Source organism: Mizuhopecten yessoensis, unplaced genomic scaffold (assembly GCF_002113885.1).
Source record: "Mizuhopecten yessoensis strain PY_sf001 unplaced genomic scaffold, ASM211388v2 scaffold6215, whole genome shotgun sequence".
In the NCBI taxonomy this organism is placed as follows: domain Eukaryota; kingdom Metazoa; phylum Mollusca; class Bivalvia; order Pectinida; family Pectinidae; genus Mizuhopecten; species Mizuhopecten yessoensis.
The window spans coordinates 130177-157119 of record NW_018406438.1 but is presented as its reverse complement, the minus strand read 5'-3'; the positions used below and the strand labels follow the sequence as shown (position 1 = coordinate 157119).

General features: G+C 37.8%; 1 protein-coding gene across 1 annotated transcript in view; it reads right to left on the bottom strand.

The window, feature by feature from the left end:
• Positions 1-3278: 3278 nt before the first annotated feature.
• Positions 3279-26943, bottom strand: part of LOC110451852 (meckelin-like) — a 34253-nt gene continuing 10588 nt past the window's right edge. The window contains exons 7-21 of the mRNA XM_021500065.1: positions 26791-26853; positions 24522-24643; positions 23788-24034; positions 21893-21956; positions 20662-20754; positions 19268-19336; positions 17554-17705; positions 16985-17239; positions 15097-15538; positions 14159-14367; positions 12738-12857; positions 11942-12046; positions 10674-10776; positions 6814-6956; positions 3279-5357 (exon numbers count right to left, since the gene is read on the bottom strand). Of these exons, the coding sequence (XP_021355740.1) occupies positions 5277-5357; positions 6814-6956; positions 10674-10776; positions 11942-12046; positions 12738-12857; positions 14159-14367; positions 15097-15538; positions 16985-17239; positions 17554-17705; positions 19268-19336; positions 20662-20754; positions 21893-21956; positions 23788-24034; positions 24522-24643; positions 26791-26853 (2268 nt within the window). The 3' untranslated portion in view covers positions 3279-5276. The remainder of the gene's footprint in view (positions 5358-6813; positions 6957-10673; positions 10777-11941; positions 12047-12737; positions 12858-14158; positions 14368-15096; positions 15539-16984; positions 17240-17553; positions 17706-19267; positions 19337-20661; positions 20755-21892; positions 21957-23787; positions 24035-24521; positions 24644-26790; positions 26854-26943) is intronic.

Below are 26943 nucleotides of genomic sequence, written 5' to 3'. Positions count from 1 at the left end.
TACAGGGGGTTCACACACACTCCTCTATATAAGTGTATGTTGATAATTCAAGTTATTTTTAAATGGCCGTCGGTTATAAAACCTGTAATAATGTAACCACACTGGTAAAAAGACCGGGCCATGACATTTTGTTAACGGCGTTACAGGGGTGATGACAGTAATCTGAACATATTGCGTTATGTGCAGAGCTGAAAGGGCCTTATACGCGGCAGTCTGCATCAACATACATGTATGTTTTTATCCATACATTTGCGCTTTCTGGACCTTGAGCTGTATTAAATCCCCACAGTGATTTTTCTGTTTTCCCTTTAAGAAAGACCATTGGCTTCATCGCACTCATACTTCCGATGACTGTGTTAGACTCCTACAGCCTGGAGTCAAATGGAGTGGCGGGGTGGTGCAGTGGATAGTGCATTTGCCTTTCACCAAGGCAGCCGGGGTTCGATTCCCCGATCGGACGTGAAGAGTTGGTGTCACCTACTCGACCGTGTGGGTTTTCTCCCGCACTAAGACCCCTGTGCACTAACATCCGGGCCAAGAAGAGTGATTGCTATAAGTTGAAATAACTTGTTTCATAATTGTTGTAAAACAAATAAAGTTTATATTATTATAGTCAAATGTTCTCTCATATTTCACAGGTTGTTCACGTTTTTTATCAGGAAAAGATAAATATGTCTTGATCTTCCCAGATAAAGAAAGCTCAGGTAATGTAGGTCTGAAAAGGTCGTCACTTAACAATAGGACAGCTACATTAAATGTCCTATTTGGACCTTAACTAAGATGTCCACACAGGGACCCGAGAACTTGTTACAACTATATTTGGACCTTAACTAAGGTGTTCACACAGGGACCTGAGAACTTGTTACAACTATATTTGGACCTTAACTAAGGGTGTTCACACAGGGACCTGAGAACTTGTTACAACAACGTTTGGACCTTAACTAAGGGTGTTCACACAGGGACCTGAGAACTTGCTACAACTAGATTTGGACCTTAACACAGGGACCTGTAACTAAGGTGTTCAGAGTAATTTTTCATGTTTTAAGGGTTTAGATCCTCGGTAAATATGCCCCCCTCCCCAACTCTAATGATGGTATATACATATATATCATATATACCAAACAAATTGTATATACCAAATATTGTTTATACTTAATACATCATATATACAAAATATAGCTGCAACAAATTATCAGGTCCCTGTGATCACTTCAACTAGCATAACCATTTCAGATTTTGATTGAATATCAGAAATGGACTACAGTAGAAAAGCAACATGTACAAATCAAGGTCTTAGATAATCTAATTTGTGGAACAAAAACTGTGTGCATCTGAAAATCTCAGCATGGGCCAAGTAAGTTCTCCGAAGTTGATAGCATACAGCAATAAATACAGAAAAGGAGACTGACAACAGGTATTTTGTGTATCACTGATATTTTATTTCTGCTTTCATCTGTTTTACAGCCTATAGAATTATACCTTGTCGTATCTCAAAAATCACATTTTCTATCTTAAAATATTAATAATGAATATAATCTGAACTGATGACTATACAAATATGATATATATATAATGAAGATCTCAAACCAGCTACCATTTCATAGGATTTCATATAATTTTTATTAAATCGACATTTGTAAGTTTCATCCATATTTGAAAATTTCTTTTATCACAAGCTTCAATGATATAAACTGACAATGTTGTCCCCAAAGAAGAAATCAATGTCAACACAATATTCTTGTGACGTCACTATGACCTTGGGCTGTATTTATGAAACAAATGATGCTCAAGCCTAATTTCGTGTTTTGATAATAAAATAACAAAAAATAAATATTTTGTCAATGATTTGGAAAAAAAATTAAAGAGATTTAAAGCCAATATTGTTTTCAATGTTAACATTTGACTTTTTGATCCTTTGACATGATTTTAGCCAGTTACAAGAAAATTGGTTCGAGCACAGAATCAATGCTTGAGCTTGAGAACAGTTTCATGAGTACAGGTCAAGGTGATATTACAGTCATGTCTGTAGTAGTGTCATTGTAGTGGTACATAGAGGTTCCCCAACGAGGGCTGGTTGATTATCATGTTTATCTAACTCAAGTTAGTTAATCTTCAAATTGTATAAAGACATGATGTTTACCAAGCGTCTTTTACAATTTGAAAATGAACTAACGAGAGTTAGCTAGATAAACGTGATAACTAATCATCACAAGTTTGGGGATCTGTTTCTCCCATAACGCTCGTATTTTATCTGAAAGACCGCATTTTTCCCTTGGAAAGAAAAATACATTGTGTATGTTTCCGATGGGGAAACAATGGCCATGGAGCATGACGTCACAATGGAAAATGACGTTGTAAAGCATTATTACGTAACGTCATCAATCAAAGACTAACCAATGAAATCACGTCCAGGGTGTTACCCACTAGTGGGTTACCAAAATTGTTTACTCACTCCTGGCAGGTTTATCCAATGAGACATGGTGAGGAAATCTAGCTACTAGTGGTTGTGGGAGACAGAATATTATACATGTAACTGCAGGTTTACAAAATACTCTTGAAGTGGCAGAGTCTGATCTCATCGTCTGGTTCCTGTGTGAAAGTGATGAGCAGTGTAATACACAGGGTATCTATTTTATGATAAAGATAAATAAATACGTCTTAAATATATATACAAAACCTGACACGATACAAAAGTTTACACCAATATTGAGGATTCTGATCACTATGGGAACAGTCAAACTTGTAAATACACATATCAAAATATCTAATCGGTCATCTATGCTCAAAAAAATGTATTCAAAGATTATAGGTAAATATGCATGAATCTGTTTCATTGCGGAGCTTTGCAGACTTTCCATCCTAATAATGGTCCCTTAGGAATAATTTTCATTACACTAACTATATTAACCCTTTCACCCCTATGTAACTTTAGTAGACTCTACCATGCATTAATCTGGATGAGTCTATTATGGTCTACAGTGGTGAAAGGGTTAAAAGATCAAAAGTCTGTATCTTTCCTTGCTTCTGTTTCTGATCGGATTGAATACACAACATTAAACCAAAATATAACATCATTTTTCCTTTGTAGATATTTTCATTTAAATTGTTATGACTCTTAATGTACTTCTTTCATGTTACTTACAGGAGAACAAAAAAGGAAATTTGATGAACCCCGCTACTTGTTAAAAATAGATCACAGATTGAATATAATTATTGTTGATAAATCTGTTCAATAGATCATATATTGAAATTTTACCTAAATTTTTAATAAAAAATAAAATAAAAAAATAAAATAAAAATTGCGTAAAATAAAGAATGAAATAACAGAAACTGGATAAGCAATTAGATATTTGGGTCGATATGTGTTCAAATACATCCATATTAATAATAAAATGATTTCTCACATAATTGGACGGAGCTTTTAAATTATGACAACTTGTAAAACACACCTTATAGAGGTCATCTGAGTTTTGATTTGACACTTTACAAGCAGCCTCATACAAAACAGCACACAACTGTACCTCCATACTGTACAAAAAGTGTTTAATAAAAAAATAGAACTCGCTCACACACACTCTCTCCCCTTACATGATATGTAGCATATTTGGGACGTTTTTTTAACGTGCACCAGGACCAGAATTAACAAAGTAGAAAAATTCATAATAACATGAGCCTATAGCATGAGTGCCACATGCATGAAACTTACACGGTGTTCAGACCGGAATTTGATTTTCAAAACTTCAAAATTCCTGACATTTGTAACTGTTCTGAACTGGAATGATCTTCATGTCTTACAAAAATGTACTTTTATTTCAATTTTAATAAAACATAAAATTGCAATAAAATTTGGCTCACAAAAACATGCATAGTACATTGCAATTCTATCCCACCAAAATACTTGTCTGTACTTCATATAGTGGTGGATAAAATTCATAATTATTTAGGAAAGTATGGAACTTAAATTTCATACATGAATTATTACAATATTTTCATGAACATTTATATAAAATCATGATTTGACATAGCATTGAAAAATTAGATAGGGTCACAGCTAAGGTATATGAGGGGAAAATACTGCCTTACTGGCAAGCTAGCTTTTACAGTGATGCGGTATAACCCGGGGACCCGCTCACGTGGTCAGTAGTTGGATGGGTGACTGCCCGCACGTTATGATAACATTCAACTAGACAGTTTCATGGCCCTCCTGTCTGAATCAGTCCTGCGAGTTTCTGTTAGCGGGTGGACAGTTCTATTTGGACCCAGAGAATGGAATGTAACAAGTTGGACATGTTTTTACAATTAAACTCGAGCTCACTCAGCCATATATTACACCTTACCACTCCCTCTTTCACATCCATTCACTATCAAATTACTTTAAATACATCACGTTTCTGTCCTTCACCACTTAGTCCAGGTCCTAAAGGAAACATATTCACTTCCTATGACCTTGAGAGTGGATCAAAGCCATTCTTTAGACTACAATAACGCTCCAACATCACAAGCTATACGACAAATCTCATTGTTCCATAGGAGAACTTGTTTGAAGGTCATTTACCACATTTCACTTGTGACCTTGAAAATAAATGTTCAGGTTTTCACCAAGGTTCATCACTTGGTCCACTTTTATTCTATATCACTACAAGTAAGAATTTTTAGAAACTTCCCCTTGTACATGAATATTTACTCATGTTAAGTATGTCATTCAAAAACACCAGGTCAAAGTCAACATTGATAAATAGTACCTATTTCATTTTCCTTTTTTCATTGTTACCATTTTTCACTGGTACATCAATTATGTAAGGATTAAATATAATGAAAAAGAAAATGTGCTGTGCACATAAACACAGACAAATTCTTGCAAAAAGAATATATTGTAACTATAGCATTATTAAGTTTCAGGGGGGACAACTAATATCTACGATCTAGCACTCGTCACATTTCAAAATGCTGTAGTTTGAATTACTGCTTCTTACAAGACTACAATACTTGGGAGCCTTGCATTTATGTAGGGTGACCATCCAGACCATACGACAGCAATGGCACACAAGCAGGTCAATGGTCGCCGAAGGTTAAATCCCAGAAAACATTAAGACTGGTATAGAAACCTTTGATAAATGACCAGCTAATTTTATCTGCCTGAAAACTTGGTCCACAGTCCATTACACAATAGCTGGGGAATCTCGAAACTTGTATATCTCCAGATAGTACAGGGATTATGATTGGTCTCACTGGAAGGGCAAGTCTGGACACAAGATAGTACAAAGCTTCTGATTGGTTTATATGAGGAACCTCTCATCCACCAGGGTTTTCTTTGCCAAGTTCTTTTCCCCTCCACTGCGTCTTATGATGGCGATGATCTGTTCAAAAAAAACATGACAGCAACATTTATAAATACATTCATCACCTGGCCCCGAGATCACGAAACAATCTTAAGTCTAAAATAGTTTTAAGTTCTGACTTACCGGTAACCGATCAGAAATAACGTAATGAAAATTGACATCATTTGTGATTGGCTAAGCAATACCTTAAGACTAAGGTTATTTCATGATCCCTGGGCCTGTTTTTTACTTCTACTGAATGAACATGACACATAGCCTTACCGTCCTATACTTACCTGAGTGCAACATCATTTTAGGTTCTTTGTTTTAAACAGGGGAGTGGGGATTGGTGGAGAGGGTTGAAAATATAAAAAAATTAGAAAAGCTGTTCAAATTGATTTCCTTTTATATATAAATATGTTTCACATATTTCATATTGAAATCTTCAGACAAAATTTCAGTTAACAATATGTACATTTTAAGATAAGGATGTAGTACAGTTCAAGTCACTTCAGTATATATATACAGAAATATATGGCACAGTGTAAATAGCTAAAGTAAAATCTGATTCTGAGATATAAGTTTCAATCTACTTAACGTCTGGTAAATAATGTATATAATCATTTCCCAAAACATCGACAGAACCATGCCTTACTGCTATGGTAGTTAACATAAGTCCACAGTAACTTAATTTAACGGTAACATATTTCTATGGTAACACAACAGTACAGTGCCTTACCTCTATGGTAATTAACGTCAGTCTACGGTGACTTAACTTTTAACTTAACGGTAAAATATTTCTATGGTAACACAACAGTACAGTGCCTTACCTCTATGGTAATTAACGTCAGTCTACGGTGACTTAACTTTTAACTTAACGGTAAAATATTTCTATGGTAACACAACAGTACAGTGCCTTACCTCTATGGTAATTAACGTCAGTCTACGGTGACTTAACTTTTAACTTAACGGTAAAATATTTCTATGGTAACACAACAGTACAGTGCCTTACCTCTATGGTAATTAACGTCAGTCTACGGTGACTTAACTTTTAACTTAACGGTAAAATATTTCTATGGTAACACAACAGCACAGTGCCTTACCTCTATGGTAACATAACAGCACCGTGCCTTACCGCTATGGTAATTTACCTCTTTGGTTACTTAACATAATGGTAAAATAATTCTGTAGTAAAATAATGTTTTTGAAAGATTACACTTTTCAAATATATATTGCAGTAGAACACGTTTGAATGGAAAAAGACGAATTCATATTTTTAGTAGCCAATTAAAAATGAAATTTGCCAATGGCTACTTTGGCAACCGACAGCGCGAGCCCTGGTGCCTTACCTCTATGGTAACTTGCTGGTAAGATATTTCTATGGTAACACAACAGCACGGTGTCTTGGAGATTGTCACTTACCTCTATGGTAACTTACTGGTAAGATATTTCTATGGTAACACAACAGCACGGTGCCTTGAAGATTTCCACTTACCTCCATGATGATGTATGTGATGACACCAGCGAGGACGAAGTTGGTAGCGATGAGATCGATGATACAGAACAGTAGGGTATCAAAGAGCAGCAGGGTGCCTTCATTACCGTAGAACAGACAATTGTCAAAGGAATGGCCGTCATCTGGAACAGAAAGAATAGTCTGAGTGATAGCTGAAGGGAGTAATATAGACCAGTTCTGGGTACTTTCTATTCTATGTATTTTCTATTTTAACATTTTCCCATTTTGCTGATTTCCCCCTTGCTTGATACAAAATTCCCCTATACATATAGATTAATGATCACACTGGACATGTTTATAACTGTTTCTAGCCTCAGGAGGAATATCTCATATGACAAGGGGGGATAATAGGGAGCTTGCTGCCATGTCATGTCATGATAATTTTTTCTATTAGGTCATCATTATTAATGGCATTTGTCCATTCCACAAAAATAAATAAATTCTGCAATCTTTTGACTTAACAAAAACGGAACTTTTTAGTCAGGAAAGCATAAATACTACCACTAGCCCTCCACCACTGGTCTTTGGTTCGAGGCCTACGTGGGGCAGTTGGTAGGTACTGGCCGTTGGTCGGTGGTTTTTCTCCGAGAAACCAAAGATATGTATCGTACTGAGACCACAGTATGGTGATATGTATCGTACTGTGACCACAGTATGGTGATATGTGTCGTACTGTGACTACAGTATGGTGATATGTATTGTACTGTGACTTCAGTATGGTGATATGTGTCTTACTGTGACCACAGTATGGTGATATGTGTCGTACTGTGACTACAGTATGGTGATATGTATTGTACTGTGACTTCAGTATGGTGATACGTATCGTACTGTGACCACAGTTCGTGATATGTGTCGTACTGTGACCACAGTATGGTTATATGTGTCGTACTGTGACCACAGTATGGTGGTATGTATTTTACTGAGACCAAAGTATGGTGATATGTGTCGTACTGTGACCACAGTTCGTGATATGTGTCGTACTGCGACCACAGTATGGTGATATGTGTCGTACTGTGACCACAGTTCGTGATATGTGTCGTACTGCGACCACAGTATGGTGATATGTGTCGTACTGTGACCACAGTTCGTGATATGTGTCGTACTGCGACCACAGTATGGTGATATGTGTCGTACTGTGACTACAGTATGGTGATATGTATTGTACTGTGACTTCAGTATGGTGATATGTGTGTTACTTTGACCACAGTATGGTGATATGTGTCGTACTGCGACCACAGTATGGTGATATGTATTGTACTGTGACTTCAGTATGGTGATACGTATCGTACTGTGCCCACAGTTCGTGATATGTGTCGTACTGTGACCACAGTATGGTGGTATGTATTTTACTGAGACCAAAGTATGGTGATATGTGTCGTACTGTGACCACAGTACAGCGATACGTATCATACTGTGACCACAGTATGGTGATATCTATTGTACTGAGACCAAAGTATGGTGAAAAGTATTGTATCGTACTGTGACTTCAGTATGGTGATATGTATCGGACTGAGACCAAAGTATGGTGATATGTGTCGTACTGTGACCACAGTATGGTGATATGTATCGTACTGTGACCACAGTATGGTGATATGTGTCGTACTGTGACCACAGTACAGCGATACGTATCATACTGTGACCACAGTATGGTGATATGTATTGTACAGGGACCAAAGTATGGTGATAAGTATTGTACTGTGACCATAGTATGGTGATACGTATGGTACAGTGACCAAAGTATGATGATACGTATCGTACTGTGACTAAAGTATGATGATACGTATCGTACTGTGACCCCAGTTCGTGATATGTGTCGTACTGTGATCAAAGTATGGTGATACGGATTGTACAGTGACCAAAGTATGGAGATACGTATTGTACTGTGACCATAGTATGGTGATACGTATGGTACAGTGACCAAAGTATGATGATACGTATCGTACTGTGGCCAAAGTATGGTGATATGTTTTGTACAGTGACCAAAGAATGGTGATACATATTGTACTGTGAGCAAAGTATGGTGATACGTATGGTACAGTGACCAAAGTAGGGTGATACGTATTGTACTGTGACCATAGTATGGTGATACGTATAGTACAGTGACCAAAGTATGATGATACGTATCGTACTGAGACCAAAGTATGGGGATATGTGTCGTACTGTGATCAAAGTATGGTGATACGGATTGTACAGTGACCAAAGTATGGGTATCGTACTGAGACCAAAGTATGGTGAAAAGTATTGTATCGTACTGTGACTTCAGTATGGTGATACGTATGGTACAGTGACCAAAGTAGGGTGATACGTATTGTACAGGGACCAAAGTATGGTGATATGTGTAGTACTGTGACCACAGTACAGCGATACGTATCATACTGTGACCACCGTATGGTGATACGTATCTTACTGTGACCACAGTATTGTGATATGTGTCGTACTTTGACCACAGTTCGTGATATGTGTCGTACTGTGCCCACAGTATGGTGATACTTATCATGCTGTGACCACAGTATGGGGTTATGTATTGTACTGTGACTTCAGTATGGTGATATGTGACGTACTGTGACTACAGTATGGTGATATGTGCCGTACTGGAACCAAAGTATGGTGATACATATCTTACTGTGACCACAGTATCGTGATACGTATTGTACAGGGACCAAAGTATGGTGATATGTTTTGTACAGTGACCAAAGAATGGTGATACGTATTGTACTGTGACCAAAGTATGGCGATACATATTGTACTGTGACTAAAGTATGGTGATACGTATGGTACAGTGACCAAAGTATGATGATACGTATCGTACTGAGACCAAAGTATGGTGATACATATCATACTGTGACCCCAGTATGGTGATACGTATCGTACTGAGACCAAAGTATGGGGATATGTGTCGTACTGTGCCCACAGTATGGTGATACGAATTGTACAGTGACCAAAGTATGATGATACGTATCGTACTGTGACCACAGTTCGTTATATGTGTCGTACTGTGATCAAAGTATGGTGATACGTATGGTACAGTGACCAAAGTATGGTTATACATATTGTACTGTGAGCAAAGTATGGTGATACGTATGGTACAGTGACCAAAGTATGATGATACGTATCGTACTGTGACTAAAGTATGGTGATACGTATTTGTACTGTGACTTCAGTATGGTGATACGTATTGTACTGTGACCACAGTATGGTGATACGTATCGTTCTGTGACCACAGTATGGTGATATGTATTGTACAGTGACCAAAGTATGGTGATACGTATCGTACTGTGACCACAGTATGGTGATATGTATTGTACTGTGACCACAGTATGGTGATACGTATTGTACAGTGACCAAAGTATGGTGATACGTATTGTACTGTGACCACAGTATGGTGATACGTATTGTACAGTGACCAAAGTATGGTGATACGTATCGTTCTGTGACCACAGTATGGGGACACGTATCGTATCGTAAAATGTTAATGTATCGTTGCAGCCGTAGCGTTCTCAAAGACATCCAAAACATGATCAAGAAGGATTGTAGAAAAGCCCTTTTTTGAGACATCAAATATTAACAATTCCCACTATATAGAAAATGCCTTTCTCTGAGGGATCCAGTACTATTATGATCTATTACCATTATGGAAAATGCCTTTCTCTGAGGGACCCAGTATTATCATGATCTATTACCATTATGAAAAATGCCTTTCTCTGAGGGACCCAGTACTATTATGATCTATTACCATTATAGAAAATGCCTTTCTCTGAGGGACCCAGTATTATCATGATCTATTACCATTATAGAAAATGCCTTTCTCTGAGGGACCCAGTACTATTATGATCTATTACCATTATAGAAAATGCCTTTCTCTGAGGCGTCGAAGAACTCTGTGTCCATAATGCTCTCCAGTAACGTCTTATCCTTTACCACATAGTCCAGGTCCTTCAGCGACTGAAACAAACACAACAACAATTCTCTAAACAACGGTCATCATGTTTAACACAATCATCTAGAAATATCAGTCAAAGCTAAATAATAACACTAGTATTATTATTGTACATCTGTAATCTGTTTCAATTGCCCATCAACACAGTAACATTTTCTCATGAATGAGCTTTATTTTTTATAATTTTTCAATTTTCTCCAAGATATTTTTTTCACAAATGCTGTTCACGTAAATATTTAAGTAGACTTGTAATCTTAATTCAAAACTTAGGGCAAGTTTATGTATATTTTCTTTTTGCATATGTTGTGGGTGTGCCAATATATCAATGCACACATTAGTTAAAATTGATAATGTGGCAATATTTGAGCGTGTTACTGTAAAATGTAAGTATGTTTACAGTATATTAGGCGTGATACATGATTACATAATGTGACACTAGTTTCACTCTCCCCACCAGGTTTATTTACAGAGTTATACACAGTAAGGCCAGGTAGCATGTTGTTAACAATGTCAGATGATCTTTTTATTATTTCAAGTGAGTTTTACTCACAATATAAGATCTAATATCATATTTGTTGTGAAGATTCGTGCTTATAACTATGGGATTATGATAATTTTTGTGTGCAGGTACTTTCATTTTCCATGTAAATTACATTATAATACATTTAGTGTGATGTCTTGCTCTTTTTTCTATGGGATTACTATAAATGTGGTCTGTTCTGACAGCCACTTTCACTTTACTGGTATTTATTATTACAATGCACCTGGTGTAATACTTTGTGCTTATGACTATGGGTTTGCTATAAATGATGTCTGTTAAAATATTTTAATTTCCATGAAATTATCTTTACAAATTCAGTGTGTTTGGTGTTCAGTTTTGTAATTCTGATTATGGGGATTGCCGTAAGTGATGTCTGCTCAGGTACTTTCACTTCACATGTACATTACATTACAATGAATAACATGATATGGTAAATAGACAATCGGTCAAATGTGATCTTGCTCATTATTAGCCTGTCCTGCCTTCAACTATATACTGCTTCTACTTGAATCCCATAAAGCTCCAGTAACACTTTCTATCCTCAGTTTTCTGATCACAAATGTTTTTCATGTAATCACCTCATAGACGTTAACCTAGTGTGCAGAGTGTAGAGACCCCCAGAAACTTACGTGATCGATAAACGCCGACAGGAACCTGTTGATCACTGAATAAGCTTCCACCTGTTTACCAGTGGCAGAACTCTTTCCTTTGGGCGCTCCCACAGCACCAGCATTCTAAAAATAACACGTTTTGTTTTGATAAAACTTTGATCCAGTAAATGTTGAATATTTTAGGCACCTAATGTTGAATACAGCCGTACCAGTATTGTGTGGTCCGGTGGTGACAGTTACACCTGTATTACCACATGTACAATCCATTATCATGTTACTGGGTAATGCCTTTTAACTCCCATGAAATCGGTAAGAACCTAGTTACGCTTCTACTAGGTTTGTCATTAGCAAAATACAAAAGAAATTCGGTTTAGGAATGAAGTCGCTAGAGCACTGACATTTTTTTTTCTAAAAATATAAACAGTGATCTTGACCTTCCACGTAAAACCCCGAAATGCGAATTAGTGCGAGGTATTGTCATACCAAACACTTATAATTATGAAGTTTCATAAAAGTTCGTTGAGGAATGAAGTCGCTTGAGCGATGACAAAGAGTGTCACCTATGTACGTATGAAGGGGCGGAATCTTGAACTTTTGTTGCACGGGGATAATAAGGAAGCACTTTCATAATTTTAATTGATTTATTACAAGTCTCTTACATTTCCAATAGAACTTCTCACTTAAGGTCAAGAAAACGCTGCGAAAATCAATTGTGTATTTTGTTCATAATCACAAAAGTCAAGGAACTAAGCAATTGCCGAATTGGGAAAAACAGTAAAATAATTACCGAACAGAAAAAATGTAATAATATTACCTCTAACGCCACAGGTAGCATGACCTGTTCGTACTTAAGGCGGAGTTTACGTGGCAATGACATCATGAACGTCTGGTTGTCTGTGTTGGGCACCAGACCTCTCTGTCCACACAAGTCTTCCTGTAAACCACCAGGGTCAAGGTCATAATTAAGGGTCAAGGACACAAACCAAAGTTAAATTGATCAGTAGAGTCATGGCTACAATATAATTAGTAATTTGAGGTTCTTATATACCGCTTTATTACAATCTAGTTTGTAAGTCGTCTCAAAGCAGTTCACAAAGGCCCTATAACCACGGATAATAATTTGCATCCAGCCAATATCTTTCTCAACTCCCTGGAAGCACACAGCCGGTGCTGCCATTTCGGCGCTCACAGCTAACAGCTAGCATTCAACAATTATAGCACTGCCCAACCACATACTCATTTACAGCTGAGTAGACTGGAAGAAGCGGAGTTAAGTATCTTGTTCAAAGATACACCACAGTGCCATGATGTGACTCGAACCAGCAACCCTTCAGTCACGAGCCCAGCGTCCGGTCACTAAACTACCGTGCCTCCTAAATAATATTTTTTTTGAATTTATTTGCAAGTACATGTATAACAATGTAATTAGTGTGGAGTTCTCACAGTATCTGATACTGAAGGAAACTTCAAGGAGCTTGGCTCCCAAAATAGTGACAAAGTTTGTAATATCCTTAATATAGGTCTACAAGCTTCAAATAGAGCTCACGTTTATTTCAAAACTTGTCAAAGTGATTAATGTTGAAATGCTCTGTAACACTTCTTACTGAACTACAGACAGCTATGATGTAAAATCATATGTACTGTATACCTTGACATTTTCGCTTCAGTTTAATTTTCGCTTATTGCGCCCTCTGTAGTGAGGGCAAATTGATCATTACAGCAACACTAGTAAGCAACATGATTTACATATAAAGCAGAAGGGCGATTTAATATTGGGCGAAAAATGCATTTTACTGTCAAAAGGCAAAAATGTCCCGGTCCAATAGCTCCAGACTATGATGTTGTCACGCTTTGATAAAATATAGATACAATTGTTGTTATTTCTAATAGATTTCCAGTGATATTTGTTTTTGGGTTTTATTTAAAATCAGTGACTATTTTAAGGGTTTTATAATTATCTTGTGTCAAAGGATTGGCCATTTTGTCACTGACAATGAATGAATAAAGTGGACAGCGCATTTGGCTTTCACAAAGGCGGCTGAGGTTCGATTCCCCGAATGGATGTGAAAAGGTATGGGGTCACCTGCCCGACCAATAGGGTTTTCTCCGGGTACTCCGGTTTCCTCCCACAATAAGACCCCTCGTGCGCTAACATCCAGGCCAACAAGAGTGTTTAATATAAGTTGAAATAACCTGTTTCATAATTGTTGTAAGATAGATAAAGAAATGACAAACCTCCTCCCTCTTCATCATCTCAAACATCTCCTTCATGTTGGTGTCGGCACGGCCGTGGACGGATCGCCCGTGGATGTAGTATCCGAACTGGGCGTGGGCCATAACAAACACACTGATGTTACTCATCGAACACAGATCCACAAACTGACGAATCGAGTCCTCCACAAACCGCTCGTAGATAAAGGTAAAGAATATCCACTGGACCACGCCTGTAGATATAGGACATGTACGACGGTGAGGCTCCACCAACAGTTTATTGTCACTCTACATTTAAAGAGGATCTATCATTCGTTTCTCTTCATATTAGATTTATGATACAAGTTTTCATGTTTGAGAGCCTCTGGCGAGCAAATATGAAAAGTCCAAAACGAGTATCATGAATCTAATATGAAGGGAAACGAATGACAGATTCTTTTTATCATATAATACAAAGTAAACTGTATAGTTGTGATCTGAAACGAATACTTTGCACTTGGCCGCCTCTGAAACGATGAAAATTGCATCCGCTTCACATTGGTTGTTCCTATTCCATTGTGACGTCATTTCCGGAGTGATATAACACATGTTACATAAACATCATTTATGTGATGGCTTTATGACACTGCATAACACAGTATTCTACCTTCCATATTCCTACCTTACAAGGACATGTATCAGATTTTAAAAAGAGTTTCATTCTACAGTAAACTGAAATTATCTTTTATGTATGGTAACTTAGACTTTGTTTACTCATAAGAATTGTTATCAGTACAAGATATTTCATGCATCACTAGTAGATTTAAATCACAAAAGAAAAACTCTTTTCAATGACTAAGGGATAATAGGTATTACCCATGTAACAGATTCGGAGATCTCAAATTGATGAATTATAATTCTGGGTTCATGGTACTGTTTGCATAAACACTTACTCAACACCCAGTAAACTAGTCACTACTTACCTACGATGAGATAGACAGCACCTGCGATGCCGTACCTGAACATCGTACTCATATCGGCCATGTACTCGGAGGAGTCCTTGATCACGCTGCCATCAGGATCTTTTGTAGCCACATTTTCAAATCCCACAACATACAGGAAAAACACCACCGCAAAAATCTGAAAGATGTGGTTGACCTTCCTTGTTGTCTGAATTTCGTTCCACTCATTGGCGATGAAGTAGGTGCGCCATATTGACACCGTGCCGGTGGGTTTCTTGGAGTCGGTAACCTGTCCCCCACCTCTGGGCCGCTCCCAGTCAATGAAGAAGACGTCAGCCGTGCATTGGATGACGATCAAATGAATTATCTGAAGGGCTTTGAGTGTGAATGCCGCCCCAAACAACGCCAGCCATTCCTCCTCGGCCAAGTCACGGAGGTGGAACAGGAACAACACATCCTGGTCCTGAACGGACAATATTTACGATGATTCCACGAATAGTTTATAGAAACAAATACTGTATAACATGGCAAGCTTGTTGTGTACAAACATTCCATGTTTTTGTGGTTGCTATTGAACCACAAAAACAAGAGGCCCAGAGGGCCTGTATCACTCACCTGGATACCTAAGCAATTATGGCAAAATATTCTCCAAATGAAATCCAAGGGAATATGCCAGACTCCCAGGCCAATCCTTGTAGCATATCTGTATTAGATTTTTCATACCCAGCAATTTTATGTATGGTTATGGGGTGGGGATCTCAACTGTTTCCAAGCTGTGACTCAGAAACTAGGTCCCTAGGGTTGTGGCATGACCCCAGGATCAATTCTAATATCGTGACTGCATTTGTCTCTTTTTGCCCAGCATTTGTATATATAGTTTTGGGGTGGGGATCTTAACAGTTTTAAAGTTATGGCCCTGGGGTTAAGTCTGCAAGGGTGGGGCTGGTGGGGCAGACCCTGGGGTCAATTCTAATATCATGACTGCATTCGTCTCTTTCTGCCCAACCCTTGTATATATAGTTTTGGGGTGGGGATCTTAACCATTTCGAAGTTATGACCCATGGGGTTAAGTCTCCAAGGGTGGGGCAGTCCCCAAGGCCATCCTGGAAGCATAGGTGCATTCATCTCTTTATATTCAGCAATTGTATATATGGTTATAGAGTGGGGCTCTCAACTGTTTCCAAGCTGTGACTAAGAAACTAGGTCCCTAGGGGTTCGGTTTGTACAATTTTGAATCGCCACCACCTAGGGATACTTCCAGTCAAATATGGTTGATATCCATCTCTTAGTTCCAGAGAAGAAGGCGCTTAAAGCAATATAGCAAAATTGCCCCCTTCTTGCCCCGCCCCTCAGCACCCTGGGGGGTCAGCCCCACCATTTGTACAATTTTGAATCCCCACCACCTACGGATGCTTCTAGTCAAATTTAGTTAAATTCCATTCATTGGTTAAGAAGAAGAAGTCATTTACAGAAATTGTTGACGGGCGGATGACAGACAGACGGACGGACGACGGACGCCACGGTATGGCATAAGCTCACCTTGGTCCTTCGGACCCGGTGAGCTAATAAATACATCAAATTTGAATGGTATACGTGTGTACTGTTTGTTAATATTAGGATATCCACGAAAGTTGATAAAAACTTGTCAACAATCTTCACAAACAAACAGAGTACTACAAAGAATCTGATCTGATCCTTAAAAACTCCAAGTATTTCAATAAATTTAATCTTATAAGAGAAACTTCATAAACACATTTAATCTTATTAGAGAAACTTCATAAACACACAAACAGATTATTTTAATCATTTTTTATTTATAAATGATCCAGGAAACAAATGTGTAGAAGAACGACTTATCCTACAAAACACTTGGTACACACTTTAAGACGTTAACATACGCCATACTCACCTTGAAGAAGATGAGGAAGTAAAATGCAATACCAAAGGAGATAACGAAGAAGACATTCGCAAGGGAGCCTGCTGCAAAGAACATAAAATTGAGGATTGTTCCAAAGTCGATTGCCAGTTTGCCCGCACGTTTGGACCACACCCAGGCCCTGTACCCAGCATACAGTATACCAAGAGTGGAAAGGGTTCCTGTCGCGATCTGGAAGTCTCGTCGGAACTTGATCTGCGACATCCAGTATGTGACCGTGAAGGTTGGCTGTAAACATTGATGACAAGCGAATAAATTATAGTAATTACCAATGAAAAATGTATCGGAACTAGTTCATTCACAGGTACTAGTCTCGTCTGTAACTACACTCATACACAGTGAGTGTATTGACAGACGAGGCTAGCACCTGTGGTTCATTTGCACAACTCATTCACCCCTGAAATTTCATAATAAACTATTCTAACCTTTGAATTTGAAGAGTTCAAATGTGTTTTCAGGGGTAAATGAGTTAAACACACAGATTTTTCAGATCAAATAAGTAGAGTTTACCCCGAGATGTCAAGAGTGATAAGAATACTTACAGAAATAGTAGCGCCTTCGTTGGCACTCGTCAGAGACACCTGATCGTACTCGATGTTGAAATACGGCGGGTATATAGTGCCGTCCCCGGTCTCAGTCAGTCGGACGATTATCTCAATACTCTTCACATACCGCACATACTCGGGTGGAGACACTGCCACAGACAAGGTTACACTCAACCATCAAACAATGTAGCAAGAAACAACCAACCAAATGTTATCAGAAACCAAACGCTTTTAATAATCTGCTAATTTACCAACAGATCACAGTGAAACAAAGTGCTATTCATTGAATAAAAAACATCTTTGAACTGGCAAGCTTTTTAATTCTGAAACTGTTTAAATAAAATTCACTAGCAGGAAAAGTTTGAAAAATGCATATGTCATTATAATGCAAAAGAAGTGTTTTCAGTGGCTGACAGGATTTTTGTTCTGCTGCCAGAAACAATGATTTGATATGTTTTTTTAACTCGATGAAAGCCCGATGAAGTAAACTCGACTTAGCTGGCTTCGATATATACCAAGCAACAGATTCATAATATACTGTATTTGACCGCAAATAAGCCCCCTCCCCAATTTGGCAAATGTCCTGGTAACAGGGAGGGTGTCTGCAATTAAGCCCCATCCCTAACTTTGTCTCCCTCTCAAAAAAAAAGTATGTTAATTTTTGTGGTCATAGATCAAAACAGTGGTATATCCAAGATGGCCAACATTTGTGAACAGGGGGGGTTGCTCGCAATTAAGCCCCCTCCCTACTTTTGGTCTATTTTTTTCCACTAGGGATGGGGGCTTATTTGCGGTCAAATACGGTACCTTACTCTTTCCATATACATGTACTGTTATGTTCCTTAATTTAGCTAATATTTCGTGGTTGTCTCTATCAGAGCTAGTTCGCTGGTATCAAACCATGCTAGGTTAAATTATCACTCTCACAAGGGTGCTTTTGTTTTAGAGTATTGGATCCTTTTTACAAATATTTTGTGAAAATGAGGTAAAATGCGATATTGAATTGTTAGGTATCATTGTGTGACAGTAAATGGGTAAACAGGCGTTTTCCGTCTGTAAATATATCGTACATAGTCACGGAGAACATCATTCATGGTATTAGTATTCGCTGCTTAATTTCATTTTGTGCTATCTACGGTGACCGTAAATTAGGGCTGTCACAATATATCAGAAGACAGGTATATCACAATACACAGGTATATTGTATCGTACCACAATACAGAGATGAAATATTGCTGTATCGTAATATTTTTCAAAAGCATATTTTTATGGATTTGCTTAGTGTGTTAACTTTGCAAATTATTATAGATTATTTGAATTATTAGATTATTATAAATTATAACAGATATGCCAATAAGCATAAAGCAGGCTTTTAATAGTTCAAATTTTGTAATCAAAGTTTGGTTTAACAAAAATCTTAAATCTATGTAATCCATATTATATATGATAAAGTTTGATAACATTCTGACAACTTAATATAAAATTGAGCACATCCTTCATTTGACAATGTATCGGGACACGTATCGCAATATGTTCATTCTGTATTGCAATATATCGTGATACCCTCCTGGCGTATTGTGACACCCCTACCGTAAATATTTTATCATCTATACAGCTGATCACTGACTGCACCAAACCCTGATGTCATCATCGCAATCCTCTGACATCTCAGTACACAGCTGATGTTATACGGTTTACGTTAAATCGTTACCTGGTCCTGAAGCCACGTTGTCCACCATGAAGAATCGCCTCACCAGCTGCCAGTCCTGAGCGTCGGATCCTGAAATACATAAATCATGTATACTAGCTCTTAAGGCTATATGTCACCTTCTTCGAAACTTTTAACTCTCCTATCCAATAGAATTCCAAAATATGCATATTATTCTTTGTGAATGGTAACTTTGACTTGATTCAGTCAATGACACTCTTTTGTATGGTACACAGACATGTGACCATTGACGACATTCACATAATTTGACATCTAGACAAACTGGACTGGGTTTATCGTTGGCGACAAGGTAGCTCAATTGGTTTAGTGTCTGTCTAAAGTTTATAGGGTCCAGGGTTCAAACCCCAGTCTGGCCATGCAGTTTTCCGCTCCTTTTACATTTGGTGCCTGTGACCAACCCTTGTTTCAAGTACCTGGTGAAAACTTGACAAGAGGACACCCAAACCTGGGTTGTAAATAGTGTTGTCTTAAGGGGCAAAGACTTTTAAAAACGGAGGGAGGATTATAGCGGATCTGGACTGGGTCAATCGACGGCGACCAGGTAGCTCAATTGGTTGAGCGTCTGTCTAGAGTTCAGAAGGTCCCGGGTTGGAACCATGGTCTGGTCGTGCATTTTTCCTCTCCTGGCAGTATTTAAGATGTATTCTACCTTACACATTGTACATATAGGTGTATAGTTATCTCCCCTAAACAAATGATCATCTGGTCTTGATTTTTGACCTGCATAGAAAAGACTTCATCCTGTTTTTGTAAACAACTGTAATTTTGTTAAATTATTTTGTAAATTGCTGTACGTTCTATTGAAACCATCTTGAAAAAATGAGCAGGTTGCTCTGAAAATTTGACAAACAATTAATTCTCCACTGAGTCACAATTTTTCTGATTAAAATGAGCACATCACATTGCTCCTGTTTACTATGGGTAACCAGGAGTGATGTGAAGACCTTACCTTGCCTCACAATAGGCGTAATCACAAAAGTATAACTCAATGATGTATTTCTAAATGTTTTTGTTTATGCATACATATAATCGTCAATGCAAAATAAATGAAAATCCCCCCCCCCCCCCCCAAAAAAAACGCTCCCCAACTAATACCGGAAAAACTGAAAAAGCCTTATTCTAATTCATTTCTACATATCAGAACCTTGTCTCTTAGAAGCGAACTCAGTCTCAAAGTTATATTACCTGGCTTAAGCCTGAACCCAAAAGTATAATCTGTATATAATAACTACTCTTATTCACATTCATACTAATGGCCCTATCCTACTGGTTAAAGCACTGTATGATACCATCCTTGTATCGTCTAGATTTTGAGAAATTCAAGATGGCCACCAAGGTGACTACAATAATATGTCCGAGCGACACCGGAGTCTTACCTGTGTTGACGGTGCTACCACTGCTGACGTAGTTCAATATCCTCAGCGGAGTTTTATACATCTGTTCGGCGCCAGTCTTGGTGAATTTAAGATCTAAATATTGGTCAAGGATTCTAACATGTTGGATTACAATTCACACACATCATAATTTGTGAACACACTCCAGCTGATTACTAACTATCATTGATATTACTTAACTCATTGTCAGGAGACATTGTGACATGTGCCCATGTGGTGGAAAAAACTACCTAAACTGGAAACCCTTAACCAGGGCAGAGTAAGCCCCACCTCATTGGGACATTTTTTTTTCATCAGATTTTTTTCTTTTTATAAAAATGAAGTTAGGGTAAATTTTAGTCAATATTAATGCTTAATTCATATATACAAGGTAGCTATAATAGTTCCAGTTGTTCTACAGCATTTTGACCAAGTTTAAACCCAGTGTGGCGAGATTTGAGCCAAAACTACTTGACAACACTAATGGTAACATCCCAACCTAGCCCACGTTTCCTCTGGCCCTAAAACGCTCCGATACCAAACGGTGTTGGAGAATTCCACGTTTTCATAAAGTAGTGCGCTCTGGCCCCACACCAGACTAGACATCTACTGTATAGCAGTTATATTTTGCAGGGGTTTTAATTTCGCTACATTCACGCTTTGACTTATATCCGTGAATTCTAAACACCAGCGAAACAGCGAAAATGTTAACCAATTTTACGGACCTTATCACAACATGTTGAAAATACTTACAACCCAATGCTGTTATGCAAGCTTAAATAAATCAAATCAGATTATCACTGAACAACTGGACAGTCCATGTTAAAACAACACTTACATATAAGTGGCCACAACATATTAATGTGTACACAGTAGGTGATTAATTGATTACAGTTTACTCCTACAAAGGTACATACACATTTGATTTCTCTCGAGTGAAGTCACGTGCAAATGGAGACTGTTGGGATTAGTGTTTTCAAACGGTTTACCTGTATTCCAAGGTTAAACCCCTAAATGATGACTCTCATAATACTTTGCACGACACATGGGATTTGGGTGCGGATATGTACTGAATACGAAACCGCAAAATATTAACCCTGCAAATTTAAAGCGCTATACAGTATCTGTCAATATGTCTAAGTCTGGTGTCAGGGCCAGAGGAAACTCAGGCTTCATCCCAACCCTGGTGTAAATCCTCTTGTCGAGTTGGAGTGAGCGGTCTACTGAAGGATACACATGTCGTAGAACTCCATCGGGTACTTAGTCTGGTCCCACAGGTCAATCGCCGGAATAGAACACTGTAAGTACACAGGGAAAATTACAGCCCATACATCTCAGTGTTAGCTTGTTGAATTAATATTAACTACGTGTGATAGTTATAAGCTCATAATTAACTACAGTCGAACCTCGTTATCTCGAAGTCGACGGGATCGTTGGGAAACTTCGAGTTATCCGAGTATTCGAGTTAAGCGAGTTCCTATGTTTGGCATAAAGCTTGCTAACAATATGAGGCTATATATGTCGTTGATTTCTCTGACAATCAACGTATTTAAACAGTCGGATAAATGACAAAAAGATAACTATATAAAATAAAAAATAACAACTTATTCATAATCTTATTAATTAATTAATATTACAATAAAAGACACATGCTGTCTCCGACCTCGTGCTATGCTGATAGAAATCTCAATGCGGAAATGAAAGTGCGCAAGTCTTTACACAAATCACTGTACTGGAGCGTACACGTTGGATTGCTCAGTTGATTTCGACATTCCACAAATGGGTATGAGTTAATCAAGAAACATTTTCACATTGATAGACTCCAATGACACTTGACATTTCCTCAACACGACGTTGTGATTTTTACTGTTGAGCTTATTTACGCATGACCGCACACTTTGACCCATTTTCCGGTTAGAATGTGTCGGCAGCTTTGGTGTAAATAAAGTGCCATTCAAATTGTTTATGGGCTCGCAGTGAGTACTAATTGTTGTTAATCAACATTGATGAAATTTGTTTCTTTATTTGAACAAAGTGTATTTACAGTCAAGCACATTTTAATGCCATAAGTTAAATAGAATTAATTATGACCGAGCGTAGGCTGCTCATTTAGAACGATGTTTACCGTAGCACTGCGTCTAATATGAATCAAATAATTAAAGAATACATGATAGACTTGTGAATCTTAAGAAACTTCGAGGTAGGAGATATTTTTATGTAGGATTTACGTTGTTGGGACCTATGTTTCACTTCGGGATATCCGAGTTTTTCGAGTTTTTCGAGTTCGAATTATCAGAGTTTTTATTACTAAGATTAAGAAGAGTTTTGGCCGGGACCCCGATGAAATACTTCGAGTTCAACGGGGTCTTCGAGTTATACGAGTTCGAGATAACGAGGTTCGACTGTATTAACTAAACTGCAATTGAATTAACTCATTCACCCTTGAAGACACATTTGAACTCTTCCAATTCAAAGGTTGGAATAGTTCATTATGAAATTTCAGGGGTGAAATGAGTTTAATCTTCTATCTAGGAGTAGTATAAAATATATCCCAGAGTCAGCATTGTCAGCAGATGTAATACATACTCTATACTACATGTAGTATCCTACTAAACAAACCTTATGATAAAGCAGTGTTTTGCAAGTAGCTGTAGAGTAGGGATGCCTATTTTACTGTAACAGTTTCAAGTGGCCTGTTTGAATAAAAAAAATTGAAAGAAGGAAAAAAACCTGGGGTTGGTTACAGATCGATTTCCTGTAGGCCACAAGTCACTGATTCCATCCAAGTATGTTGCAGCCATTTTTGTTGGCATAAGTGCCATAAATACATTCCAGACAAATTTTAATAAAGAATTTATTAATTTTGCAACCTTGGAAACCTATTGTAGATACAAAGAGTGTGTAAGGGCTATTCCATAATTGCATATAATATTGGGAAGGTGGGAGACACCTGTATTATTATATTATGGATAGGGGGTGGGGGGTGGGGTTAAAACGATATCTGCCTACCTACCATTTATTATATACATAAATCACTTTAAAAAATGTGTGGGTGATGGGGTCTCGGAAGGAATGCCTCTCACCCCTCCCCTACGGTTAATTTTGGAACATCCCTAACTTAAAACCTACCGACTGTGAGTAATAAGTTCCGAAGGTGTAGGCTGCGTCCAGTTTTTTCGTTGTGTCTGTACACAGCTGTAGAAGACCATTGGTGACGGGTGATATGCCAAGGAACTTGCCATCGATACTGTAGCGAGCCACCTGGAAGTTGAGGTAGGACACAGGGTTGAATGTGTAGACAGTCGTCTGTGAGGTGTCCTCCAGTATTCTGTCTCCGTTCCCTTCCTCATAGTACAGCATGGGCAAACTCTCAGGCCTAATCATCAACCAATCAGAATCAACATCAGATTAGAATCAACAACCAATCAGAATCAACGACCAATCAGAATCAACGACCAATCAGAATCAACAACCAATCAGAATCAACATCAGATCATAATCAACGACCAATCAGAATCAACAACCAATCAGAATCAACAACTGTGAATTAGAAGTATCTTTTTCCCCCACATTTTCACATGCAAATAAAAATAAAAATGTGAACAATCAAATTACAGTCCAATAAAATATCATTTCTACAACAATTCAGAGTTCTTGTTTGTAGGGATCTTTAACCTTCAAAGTTGCCTAGTAAGCAAATCGCGATTCGACAAAAACGTTTATCTAGTGTTGTTTTGCAAAATCCATCTGTCAGAAGATGTAAATGTTTCTGTACAACAGGAAATCTTGACATTCTCTGAGATCACAAAATCTATACAAAGGTTCTAGGTTTAAATAATATGTTGGATGTAACTGATACGTACGTGGCAGCCTCGATCTCCTTGTACATGTTACACGCTCGATTGGCATTGGTACCGTCAAACTCGTACCAGGTGAGTACACACAGGTTACTCAGGATGATGCACGCTGTCGAATTCTGTCTTATCTGAAAACCATCAATTGACACCAGTCAAACACCTTATCTTAAACAGTAATGAGTGGTTTTAGTTTTATTTTGTTTAACATCCTATTAACAGCTAAGGTCGTTTAAGGATGTGCATCCATGTCTGTAGTGTAAGCATGCATGTGTGTATGTGTGCCAGAGACATATTGTATATTGGTGTATTTGCCTCCTTGTGACAAGTGCGGATCTGATGCCAATTTCACAGTGCCAGTATCTCACTGAAATAACATGCCGAAGGTACCCAGCACAGCATTGCGCCCGGTCACATTATACTGACAACGGGTGAACCAGTTGTTGTCATTACGCAACATGTTGAATGTTAAGCAGAGAATAACAACTCCATTTTTAAGGACTTTGGTATGTCCTGGCCTTGGGAAAGAACCCATTGCCTTCCTTACCTGGGTGAACATTTAACATTAAAGCTAAAGGTGAGGTGTTGCCAAGCAAGGCGCTAGGAAGTTACAGGTAATTAGAAGTAAAGAGTAATATCATAGAACACCTTATACATACACTTCTTATTATACTAGGCTCTCCCCATTGGACTGAGATATCCACATTTCTGGTTAGGGAAAGATATCTCTGTCTTACCCTAGAGTAAAGATGGGGGGATTCCGGCCCCTGTCATAACATTTGTATGATGTCATGTCACAATGCAATGACGTCACATCAACAATAGCAGATCACGGAAGATATCTCCAATTCGCTGGAAATTATGAAATCAACATTAGTATTTCATGGAAGTATGCCTTGTATTTGATTAAGGAGAAATATAATCACTCCCCACTTTAAGGAGTAAGACAGAAAAATCTCAACCCTCAAGGGGAGATTCTTCAATGTCTAGCCTGAAGAGTTGCCGAGGCCAGACTTTTAAGAATCTGACCACGAGGGTTGAGATTTTTCTGTCTTACTCCAGATCCAGCTATTAAATCAATGTTTAATTAATGATCCAGCTATTTGTAATGGGAGTTATTCTTAGTATAAAAACATTCCAACCAAAACATATTCACACCACTCCTTCCAAAGTACTACACCAATTTGAATGGCTCTTAGTACACAGAACTCCTACACTGAGACCGAGGGAATGTCAATAAAATAAAACACATTGGTGTTACCTCCCCTTATGTTTTGAATGATAATTGTTACATGTAACACTTTCATTGATAGGATGTGAGTGAAGTATAGAAATTTGAGTTACCTCCCTTATTTATGAAGCTATGCCCTTTTGTTAAATGCCCGTCGAAATTCAGGTGTGGAGAGTTCTATTATTTTTTTAGATGAATGTTCCCTTGATAAAGTTCAAGAGTCTAGATTATACATCATCAATAATACAGGGGTAGAAATTAATTTTGAATACCACTAGTCAATTGGGGTAGTAGATTCCAATTTTTAATAGTCAATGTGCGAACTCCATCACTGTGATGTCATATTAAAGACAATCAACATGAAAGAAGATGGCCATGTTAGAGAAGTGACAAAAGTAGGAGAAAACATGCTTTTTGCAAACTACATGTATGTGTAGGCATTCTGGTTATGTAACAGAATTGCCTTGAATTCTTTCCATTTCACATGAAAATGAAATTTGTTGCCAAACCGTTTTTGCTCAGCAGAACCTTAATAAACTGAAAAGAAAGAGTTACTTCATAAATCTCATCTAAGATCCCAGATCTGAGCAACATTTTGTCCAGAAGGATGTCAGATTAGACAGGTTTCTTTGTAATTGTGTTGAATCATAATTCTTTAAAAGGTAACATTTAACATTATATCTGATCATAGTGAAAATAGTCCTTCTCGGGTAATAATTCCTTGTATGCACCTCTCTAAAAGTCAATAACTGTATAGAAGATATACAGAACAGTTGTGACTTATTAAAGATATTTCTCCAATTGTTCTAAATATACCTGGTAGTTATTTCTAATTCCAACTCCATGTCTGACCAGGACTGGTTGTAATAAAGTGTACTGTATATATGTGTGACGTAATTGTAATAAAGTGTACTGTATATATGTGTGACGTAATTGTATGCACTGTATTGTCTGACCAGGACTGGTTGTTATAAAGTGTACTGTATATGTGTGTGACGTAATTGTATGTATTGTATTGTCCGTTGTTTGAGTTATAATATACCATACCCGACACATAGTGTAGGCGGCCTCCAAGTTGTCAGTCAAGTACATTGATGCCACATCACCACTCTATTCAACAAAACGAAACAAAATACTTTAGAACTTGTTGACACACCAAAACCACGATAGGACACCTGTATATCTACCTACATAAGTAAA